General features: G+C 38.9%; 1 protein-coding gene across 2 annotated transcripts; it reads left to right on the top strand.

Annotated features, from left to right (window-relative positions):
- The first annotated feature begins 1,241 nt into the window (after positions 1-1,241).
- On the top strand, positions 1,242-5,303 carry LOC115754631 (pentatricopeptide repeat-containing protein At3g06920). 2 transcript variants are annotated; one of them, XM_030693716.2, is made up of 2 exons: positions 1,242-1,463; positions 1,623-5,303. In XM_030693716.2, the coding sequence occupies exons 1-2, from the start codon at positions 1,445-1,447 to the stop codon at positions 4,292-4,294; spliced, it is 2,691 nt and encodes an 896-aa protein (XP_030549576.1). In that variant the 5' UTR covers positions 1,242-1,444; the 3' UTR covers positions 4,295-5,303. The 2 variants fall into 2 exon arrangements, with proteins under 2 accessions (XP_030549576.1, XP_048133834.1); XM_048277877.1 differs by having other exon boundaries at positions 1,617-5,302.
- Positions 5,304-11,415: the final 6,112 nt, after the last annotated feature.

Below are 11,415 nucleotides of genomic sequence, written 5' to 3'. Positions count from 1 at the left end.
TAAGCATAGTTTCCCAACAATCAATGGCCAACAAAATTCGAATTAAACGCAAATGATAAACACATGCGAAAGCGAAAACAAAACTCCATACGATACAAATAACAATACGATGCTTTGGGACGATAAAGAAAACTTATATACATATTCACATATCTTTTACAACATTCAAATCTAAGGCTTTAGAGGCCACTATACAAGCCTAAGATCACCTACACAAAAAGGATCAAGTGGTCGAAACCTAACTCCCATCTTAGAAAGGTACTCTCAAAAAGTCAAAAGGGGCAACTACCCAAGGCCCCATCCTCACCGTCTTCTGACGAAGTATCCGGCTCCTCCTCCTCATCGGCCTCGAAAGGCATCTCCACATCGGATGGCTCCACTATCTCTACGTCCTCTTCGGGCTCTAAAATCTCCAGGATCGACTTCAAGTCTTCAAGCCGAGTATCCGGGCTCTGGCAAAGATTCGAAGAACTCTTCGACAGACCGACAAAAGGGAAAAAAAAAATTTATCACAAGCGGTTTAGCCTTCGGGTGGCTTCAAAATCGACATCCAATAGCTAAATCGAGAATTGGACAGAAAGTTATCTTCGCTTAACTCTCTAGACAACAGATCCAAATGAACCAAACGGGGAAACAAACTAATCGCCAAAAATCAAATTGTGAAGGCGAAATTCCGCGAAGAAGACGATGAACGGTCGTTGGTGAGGAGCCTCATTGCTCTTCTTGCCCGGTGAAATGCGTTGCAAGTAAGACCATTGCGGACGAGATCGATGTGACGCCGTTTGCGAAGTCGGCGTAACAGCCGCTACACAAAAACTCTTTTTGTGAATAGAGTGCCCTTAGAAAAAATCACTTACTCGACAACCGCCGAACATATAGAGTCTTCCTAGAGCTTATTCGATATAATATGAATCCTTATTTGAAGAGAGGATGTTATTGCAGTCCATTATTTAAAATTTAAATAAGTAAGTTAGAAATTTTAAAATTTGTCACGAAAGTATAATTAAATCCTAAAATTTTCAAAAAATTCAATTAAGTCGTAAACTTCATCATGAAAATACAATCGAGCCCTAAAACTTTCAAAAAGTTTAATCAAGTCCTAAAACTTGTTACAAGTGCAATCAAATCGTAAAATTTTTAAAAAAATACAATTAAAGAAAGGACTTAATTGGATCCATTTTAAAATTTAATCACACATTTTAAAAGTTCTAAGGCTCGCACCGGTTATCCCTCCGAAATTCTCTCTTCTGCGAGCCAAAATCTCTAAGAGAGACCTAATGATCGAACGAGCGTGGCTGTTTAGGAAGAACACGCCCCTTTACTTCTGTCCCCTCCGTTTCCTCACTTTCCGGAGAACAGATATCACAGCCGACTGACCCATATCTCTATTTCGACTTTCTCTTCTCCGCTTGTAGTGTACTTGAAAAGCACCACTGCAGGCGACATGCTCCTGAGGAAACGAGGTGAACCTCGATCACCCACCCATGATCTTGTCACGACGAATCATTGCCATTTTATTGACATATCATTCAATTGTACTTATTTTTACTTCTGATTCGTTCTCGTTAATCAATAGCATCACAAGCTGTGAGGCTGAGAATCTTCTGATGCTGCAGGAACAGTTTCATGCTTCAGCTCTCAATGCGGTAAAGTTTATAATGCTTCCAAGAAGTTCTTGTGGTTGAATCAGCCTCCTTGGTGGCACAGTGCAAGTACCGGTATTTCCTCTTTCAGTGAGGCTAAGCATGAAGATTCGAGAAAACTTAACGAGGTGCGACAGTCAGTCGACAGCATCTGCAGTATCTTGAAAGGGGGTCCTTGGGGACCTTCCATAGAGAGTGCCCTTTTGGTGCTCGACGAAATGCCCAAACCAGAATTGGTTATTGGGGTCTTAAGGAGAATGGAGGACTTCGATCTAGCTCTACATTTTTTTCGCTGGGTCGAGACAAAAACCGATCAAGCTCATTGCCCCGATGCGTACAACACTCTTCTCATGGTGATTGGGAGGACTAGAAAGTTTAATAGAATGGAAGAGTTATTAGAAGAAATGAGTCTTGCTGGATTCGGTCCATCTAACAGTGCGTGTGTCGAGTTAATCTCGATTTGTGTGAAGTCACGGAAGCCCAGAGAAGCTTTTCAGCTGATTCAGATGATGAGGAAGTTCAAGTTTCGTCCTGCGTTTTCAGCGTATACCACCTTGATTGGTGCTCTTTCTGCAGTTCCGGAATCTGATCTCATGCTTAAACTCCTTCGCCAAATGCAAGAGCTGGGTTATGAAGTGAGCTTACATTTGTTTACAACCATTATCCGTGCATTTGCAAGGGAGGGCCGAGTTGATGCTGCCCTTTCTCTGTTGGATGAAATGAAAAGCAACTCTTTTCAAGCTGACATAGTTCTGTACAATGTCTGCATTGACTGCTTTGGTAAGGTTGGTAAGGTCGATATGGCGTGGAAATTCTTTCATGAGATGAAAGTTCGTGGTATAATGCCTGATGACGTGACATATACCAGTATGATAGCGGTTCTCTGCAAAGCGAATAGATTGGATGAGGCCGTGGACTTATTCGAGCAGATGGATCGCATCAGGGAAGTCCCCTGTGTTTATGCCTATAATACATTGATCATGGGTTATGGATCAGTTGGGAAGTTTGAGGAAGCATACAGTTTACTCGAGAGACAGAAGTCAAAAGGGTGCATTCCAGGTGTGATAGCATATAATGGCATTCTTACTTGCCTAGGGAGGAAGGGTAGAGTGGAAGAGGCATTGAGGATTTTTCATGAGATGAAAAAAGATGCAGCTCCTAATCTCATAACATACAATGTCCTGATAGACATGCTTTGCAAGGCGGGAAAACTTGAAGCTGCATCTGAAGTTAGGGACGCCATGAAGGAAGCCAGGTTGTTTCCAAACGTAATAACTGTTAACATAATGGTTGATCGCCTCTGTAAGGCTGAAAAGCTTGATGAGGCTTGTTCTATATTCAATGAAATGGATCATATGGTCTGCACCCCAAATGCTGTTACATTTTGTTCGCTAATTGATGGATTAGGAAGACATGGCAGAGTTGACGATGCCTATAGGCTTTACGAGAAGATGCTCGATTCAGGTCATGTTCCAAATGCAGTCGTTTTTACCTCCCTCATTAAAAACTTTTTCAAGTGTGGCAGGAAGGATGATGGACACAAGATATACAAGGAAATGGTCCGGAGGGGCTGTTCTCCTGACCTGACACTTCTTAATACCTACATGGATTGTGTGTTTAAAGCTGGTGAGACGGAGAAAGGAAGGTCTTTATTTGAGGAAATAAAAGCTCAGGGATTTACTCCAGATGCAACGAGTTATTCTGTTTTGATACATGGCCTTGTGAAAGCGGGTTTTGCAAATGAAACCTATCAGTTGTTCTATGCAATGAAGGAGCAAGGTTGTGTTCTTGATACCCGTGCTTACAACACTGTGATTGATGGATTCTGTAAGTCAGGTAAAGTTAACAAAGCTTATCAGCTACTGGAGGAAATGAAGTCCAAGGGTCACCAGCCCACTGTTGTTACTTATGGCTCTGTCATTGATGGGCTTGCTAAGATTGATAGGCTTGATGAGGCATACATGCTTTTCGAAGAGGCTAAAGCGCAAGGAGTGGAATTAAATGTCGTAATTTATAGCAGTCTTATTGATGGCTTTGGTAAAGTGGGTAGAATTGATGAAGCATACTTAATCATGGAAGAGCTGTTGCAAAATGGTTTGACTCCCAATGTCTACACTTGGAATTGTTTACTCGATGCATTGGTGAAAGCAGAGGAAATAGATGAAGCCCTTGTCTGCTTTCAATCCATGAAAGACCAAAACTGCGATCTCAACCATTTCACTTACAGCATTATCATAAACGGTCTTTGCAAAGTTAGAAAATTCAACAAAGCCTTTGTGCTTTGGCAGGAGATGCAGAAGAAAGGTCTGAAGCCAAATACGACGACCTACACAACGATGATATCTGGACTTGCGAAAGCTGGGAACGTTATGGATGCTAATGGGCTATTTGAGAGATTTAAGGCTGGTGGCGGCATACCTGATTCTGCCACTTATAATGCCATAATAGAAGGGTTAAGCAGTGCAAATAGGGCGATGGATGCATACTCATTATTTGAGGAAACTAGGTTAAAAGGTCATAAGATTCATACAAAAACATGCGTGGTTCTTTTAGATGCATTACATAAGGCTGAGCGGCTTGAGCAGGCAGGAATCGTCGGTGCTGTTTTGAGAGAAATAGCGAAGTCTCAACATGCTTCTAAACACTGGTAACTTATTATAAGTTCATCCCATTGCAGAGGGAGGAGGTTCTGTGGTTTGCTAGAAATAGCCCCTTGAGCCTCAAGGTGACATCTCATCGTGTTGGAGCAATCAATGGGCCATTCACTTACTGAGCCTATTTCGAGCCTCCATTGTGGAATGCCATCCCTCTAGACTCTTGATTTCAGCATCATTGGTTTAAAGGCGCACCCTTGACGAATCATATCAGCAACACACTTGTTATTGTTATAATAGGGTGAATCAAAATAGGCATGCACAATGAGTTGGAGATGCAATATATTTTTCTAGTGACTCGCCCAATCCAGCAGGCCAAGTGGCAAATGGAGCATTTAGGCGGTGACATTTCTCTAATCTCCACTTAGGTGGCAAATCATAAGCTCTCTCAGACCTAATATGGGACCTTAAACCTCATAGACTTCCTCTCTTATAGCATTAATGTTCGTGTAATGTCGGCCCATTTGGTCTGGATCATATTTGGTGAGTAGGATTCTAAAGATGACCCAACAGGTTTGGCAGTTGTTCATATCGTGTATCACCTTGTCTTAAATGAGTTCGATAGGTGGCTCTCAGGTGTAGCTTTTTGTCGTCTATTTCTTTTATACCATTTGTGATTATTGGACTTGACCCATACCAGCCAAGTCCACAAAAGGAGTATTCTGGTGGTAATATTTGGCGGAGTGAATCTCTACTCATGTATCAAGTCATAAGCTATTCTCTGGCCAGCTGCGGAACATGCAATGCTATAATTTTTCTTGGTATAGTTGGGTCAGATTCTTGGGAGGAGGCAACCTTTTGTTGTACCGCCGTTTCCCTTTTTTCCTTTTCCAAATCTGAACAAAATACTGTGCATGGCAAGAGTAGGTAAAGTTTTCCTTTGTAAAATGAATAATTAAGGCTGCAAGCCTGCAGTAAAAATATTTGTGATGATGATCTCTAGCTGGAATATAATCTTTGACTTGCATTTGATCATTACTTTAGTTGATTTAGCTGGATCGTTCTCTGTAATTTCACCTTCTTGATATTGGCTTCGATATGGTATGCATATATTCCTGCAGATGGTCGATATGTGGGATTGTTGTGCACCTTTGGATAAAAGAAGAGTTCATGTGCATTTTCATCAAACTGATGATGCTACAGTAGTTTTTACAGAAGCTGCAATATCCTCCGTTACTCCAGGCACTTGGATTTTCTGATCAGATACCGTTATACCTTTGAAAGACTGGCAAACCTCATCCAGATTCAAATCTGCCTGAAGGTTACATTTTGTGACTTGGTAATTTGCGATTATGTTAAAGACAAAGAATCCAGAATTGCTTTATCTGTGCTCATAGCAACAAAAAATGATAAGAGAAGAGATAGGTGAGAAAATATATCCATTGTAGTATTGCAGTTCAGGTTTGCCACATTCTATACCTTTTATCCTTCCTTCTCGCCACTTAGGATTTTAATCAGCAGCCACTCCTCTTCGCCAATTTGATTAATGGGAGACACCCATATGACATTACTTGCATGCTTCTATTTTTAAGAGTGGTCGTGGGCCACATGCAAGTACTCCATTTTTTACCCTCTCGTTCTCATATGTCCTTTCTAGGTCATCTACTTTTAATGATAGGATTGTTGAAGAGAGAGGTCATTGAATGTGGATTTTTTTCGAGCTCCCTTCTCAAGTACATCAATGAGGAGCTAACTCCTGCCATATAAATGTCGTTATACTGCATTTTTTTAGTACACGAGGCACAGAAGTCCGTCTATGTTGAATTGAGTGTGGGTTCATTCTACAAGATTCGAATATAACAGATAGGACCAATCAAGGGATATTTCTGCTATGATGAGCTCTTATTGTTATAAGATCATGCCAAATAATTGGAGAAAATCTGGCATGCCTACTCTTTCATTGGGAGGCAAAGTTGTGGAAAGACAGCGGATTAAAGTTGTCTTACGGAGAACAGTGGAATTGATGGGGAGAATTGCGATCTATTCGTCGATATATTCGAAGGTGGTTTTCTTTTAAATAGCAATTTGTCTTTTGAAGCTCTCATCAAATTGAGAAAGCAGCTTGAAGAACTAGATTTTCCGTGTAAAGCTGTGGAAATGGTTGTCTTTGGTTACTGGTTCTTTGCTCATGGCACTTCCTTCTCATATGTTGCTGCAGTTTATGATTCAAAGTTTATATCAAACCTTTTAGGTTTCTTTTCAAGTTTCAGTAATTTCAGTATGCCATGTTCATTTAGTTACTTAGCTTCACCCTGCAGCGTATGTTCCAGAACTTCTTTGGTTTTAACCTTTTTTCATCCCCAATGGCAAACTTGTCTGGGGAGGGGGGCGGGAGCGCTCTATTCTTTTTAATTTTTGCTTGGAGACCTCCGGGGGAAGAAGGGTGGGGCTTACACGTGGTGGGCGAGTGATGAGGAAACTTCAACTAAAGCCTAATGCCCAGGAGAGTGGCCTAATGGCCCAACCTTAAATCACACCAAACTTTTTTGAAATTTATCCAAGTGTACGCTAGAGCTTATTAGCTTGATAAGTTTGCACCATTCGTTTCCTAGACGAACATGCAAATGTTGTGTCTTGTACCTCTGCTGTCATGGAAACCTAGAATGCATGCTTAATTGAAATTCAATCTTCCAATTATTTACTTGTGAAGATGTTCGGGCGGGTCAAAGTGCGCGTGCGATGTGGATTACTAGAATAGAGCTTGGTGGGAGCCGCTTTTTATGCGGAATACTAGAATAGAGCTTGGTTGCGCATTTTGGTTATGATTTGCTGGAATAATAATGTTATTCACACGTGATTATTTATAAATGACAACATTAGAAATGGGCAGAATGAGAGTAAAATGGCTTTATGAACTTATAGTTAGACCCGTCAACGGTGGGTCGAGTTGGGTTTAAGTCGAGTTATGGATGGTTCGACCCAAAAAAGACTTGTTTATCCTATTTATGACCTATTTATCATAATGCAAATCTAGTGATACATATTCCTAAAACACTTGCATTTTTGATCCAATCTAAGAAAAGTCATAACTAAACTAACGTGGGAGTGTGGAGTGGGTGAGCACAAAATAAGAGAAGGAATATAAGTAAACTGTAAACCCATTTATTACTTATATAACACCCATATTATGTGAAATCAATTTACGACTCATTTATATATTTATTGGTTGGAATATGACTCATTTATTGAATATAGGAAAAATGACACAAATGGTCCCTGAATTTTGATCAAATGTGATCCATGAACTTTTAATTTAACCAATATGGTCCCCGAACTTTAGCCTAATGTGCAATGTGATCTCTAAATTTTCAATTTGTTCAATGTGATCCTCACATTTTTAGAATATGTTTAACTTAGTTCTTGAATTATAAGAAAATGTTCAAAGTCGTCCTTGAACTTGAATTAATGAAAGGATTACATTGAACATTTTCTTATAGTTCAAGGACTAAGTTGAACATGTTTTAAAAGTTCAATGACTATATTAACCAAATTAAAAGTTCGGGGACTACATTGCATATTGGGCTAAAAATTAGGGACCACATTGATCAAATTAAAAGTTCATGAACCACATTGCACATTAAATCAAAGTTCGGAGATCATTTATGTCATTATTCCTTAAACATAACTGACATATATGATAATTAAACCCGTCATATATATGGGCTAAGAAATGAGTTTATGACTCATTATGCAATGTATACTCTTATTGGGCCCTATCCATGACCTACTCCTCTCCTTGAACGATGCCCCCATGAAGGGAGACCAAACCGGGGACTTTAGTTCATCTATGTCAGCGTACTAAAGGCATGGCTAGGCGTGTTCATGCCCAACCTATATGGTGATGCCTTTTGTTAGAGAAGAGTCACTAGCGGCAAAAGTTGACTTTACCGAACATACTTGTGTATATGAAGAAGGCTAATGTGATATTCCCACATGAATCATTGACATGCTACTGTTAAAGGAGGTAATGTTTTGATTTCTTACCAACTTGGAAGTTTGATGTTTTTCGGGTTAGGCGGATCCGGGACTTGAGTCGTTTTTCGGTGGAGGACCAATCTTGTAGACAAGATCTATTTTGGTGGACCTGTGTTGCTCTACATATCTATATGCATATAGCGACCGGGCCGATGCGTTCCCCTTTGGTTTTTTACAGCTTTCATGAACTATACAAGTGATGACGCATATGCTGCACGTGAAAGATTTGTTATTATGTTTAATATGCACTTACACTCGCATTCGTAGGGATGTTAGTGAAAGGTTTGGACCTATTGTTGAGTTCATTACGGTGAAACTCGAGTTTGTATAGCCACTTTTTTATCATATCAAGGCAACAGTATCGTGGAATACTAAGATGTAATTAGAGAAGGAGTTATAAGGTATTTAGGTTCACTTCTCCCCCAGGACTTGATCTTCAGCTTGATAGGAACCGACTGTAGCTTCCTTAGGTATGATCTTCTAGTTTTGGTGCATGTACATGATTTTGTTAGTTTTTACAACCATGTACTCACAATAGACCCTATCTGGTCGCCCGAAGTTCTCTACACTTCTCGGATTTCCTTGCCTATTAGGATTTCCTTGAGAATTAAGAGAAAATAAGTTGAGAACAAGTTTAAAATAATTTTCTTCAAGAACTAACAAAAGAGGAATCCACTGGCCACGAGGAAAAGCGAGAATTGTAGGCAAATCTAGCCCGAAAAGTGAAATGGCGCACGACATAAGGGAAATGATGAAAAATGGACCAAAAACCAGGCACATGGGTGAAGAAAGGTGGAACCGGGTTCCCTGAGCTCGTGTCCACGTGTTTCGGGCCTAGGAAAGGCCCAGACCCAGGCCCGATCCGCTGCCTCTCGGACAACACGCTGGGATGCGCTTGGGCCACACGGGCTGGGCCTAGTGTCGTTCACGGCCCGATAATAGAGATGCAGTCATACTAGGCAATTATACTGGAAGGAATCCGATCCCAATCCATTTACAAATACAGGATTCGTGCAGTTACATTGGACATTCCAGAGCTGACACATAATCATACTTACATGTTCATACAATTCTAATTAGATAGTTTGAAGCTGAAACACAGTCGCGCTGTGATATGATCACCCAGTCTGAAGCAAACACATAGTCATGCAATAATTGATACACAGTTATGCAATGAAGCATTATACTCAAGTAAATGTGACATGGACACACCAATTTGGCTTAAGTATGATACAAGTGTATCAGTTTGGTTGATAATATTGATTTTAGATGCAATCTAATGGATAAATTTTTTTTAGCAAGAGTGACATGCATAATATTTCTATCCGTTAAAAGTGTAACAAATTAGATCAGTCAAATAAAATTTAAAAAAAAAAAGGAGGCCATTATTAGTGTATTGGGAAATTTTAATTTTAAAATGTAATTGGAATGAAATTACCTATTAACAACTTATTCAAACAATTCATTGTTATGGAGTATTTAGATGTCTCCTTTTTTCTTTTTCTTTTTTCTTTTTTTGCCTTTTTTTGATAACTATACTCTTATGTTCTAAGAATAATTCATTAGCATTTATATTGGATTAGTGTACTATTAGTTATTAGGGGATATACTTAGGGAGCATTTGGTTCAACATTCCAAATACAAATGGGCTTTGGCTACTTTTTTTTACCCAGTTTGTGGATATGCAATCGCATCTCCAAAGCTCTCCAAAGTTTCTTAGCCCAAGGCAAGTCCGGAGATCCTTTAAAATGATGCTTTACCTAAATGCAAATACAATTTTTTCTTTCAACTTTACCCTTGTTCTTTTTTTTTTTTGGTCCAAATAACTTTACCCTTGTACCCTTGTTCAACTATCAAAATTTCAGAAATGTCCCTACCTAATGCAACATCACCAATGAGGTTTTAGCCATCGAAGAGACTCCGATGAGGCCGAATGTGGCTATCGGCGAGTTAGATCTAGCATCGGCGGCCTCGCTCGAGGTCGCTCAACCTTAGGTAACATGGCTTGACGGGTAAACCCCGGTGATGATGCTTAGGGTCGAACCTTAGGCGAGGTTGCTGGTGCTAGATTTGACTCTTTGGTAGCAACACTCGAGCTTGCCGGTCACTGAATCTTCGATTTTGTGCTTTTCTTTTTAAAAATATAATATGAAAGCTTCTTAAAGTGTGATTTTGCCAAACATTTAAGCCAAAAATTGTTTTCCAATACACTTTAGTAACGCTATTTGCATTTCGAAAAATCATTTTGCCCAAAGGTATTCACATTTCCTCAAAGCAAAGCCGAACGAACCCTAATAAGGGAGGTGGTTGGTAGTGCTTTAGATTTAGAATTGCTTCGTTGAAGGCAACATTTTAAATTAGATGTGTGGGAGTTTAAATTAGAGAATAGATGCCTAAATACCCAATTGAAAATGTTAAAAGTCTATTGATTCTTCTATATGTTGAGGGTAGAATTGGAAGTTAGAAATGTTTAGATAACTATATTAGATATGTTTAGAAAAAGTTGAGAATTTAATTTTTGTATTCGGCTTTAATCCTTTTTTTATACGGAAAAAAAGTTTGAAAAACATCTAGATGCGGGTTAATTTTTTTTTTTGTACTTTACCGGTGTTATTTATAAATGACATGGATATTTTTCTAAACTATTTATAAAGGAAACTCTTGAATTTGGTGTCCACTCCATATTTACAAAAATATCCTTGATTTTCCTATCATTTGTTATTTTACTGAAATCTAAAACCGCAATCAATCTCTTATAACCCGCAAAAAAAAAAAAAAAAAAAAAAACTCTAAGTAGTTAGAGAATTGCGTGCCGCTTATCCTTATAATTCAAAAATACAATAACCATCCTAGATTCCATTAATCGATTAATCCATACCACTTATCCATCGATTCACGTAATCGATAAAATATTTACAATTCAAATAAAGATATATTGCTGTTGACTTTTTAGTTTATGATGAAAATTTATTACACTATTGAAATTTAAATTTACCTTGTGAAAAATTCTTGATTTTACTCATTGCTCAAATTTATTTTTTACACTTTTTTGGTCAAATTATTGTTTACATTCACAAGCCAGTTTTTACAGACATCAATATTAATCGAACATTTTGCACGAGTGTCTATTAAATAGAGTAACG

Source organism: Rhodamnia argentea, chromosome 4 (assembly GCF_020921035.1).
Source record: "Rhodamnia argentea isolate NSW1041297 chromosome 4, ASM2092103v1, whole genome shotgun sequence".
Classification (NCBI taxonomy): domain Eukaryota; kingdom Viridiplantae; phylum Streptophyta; class Magnoliopsida; order Myrtales; family Myrtaceae; genus Rhodamnia; species Rhodamnia argentea.
The sequence above is the reverse complement of the archived record's forward strand: the minus strand, read 5'-3'. Positions and strand labels throughout refer to the sequence as shown.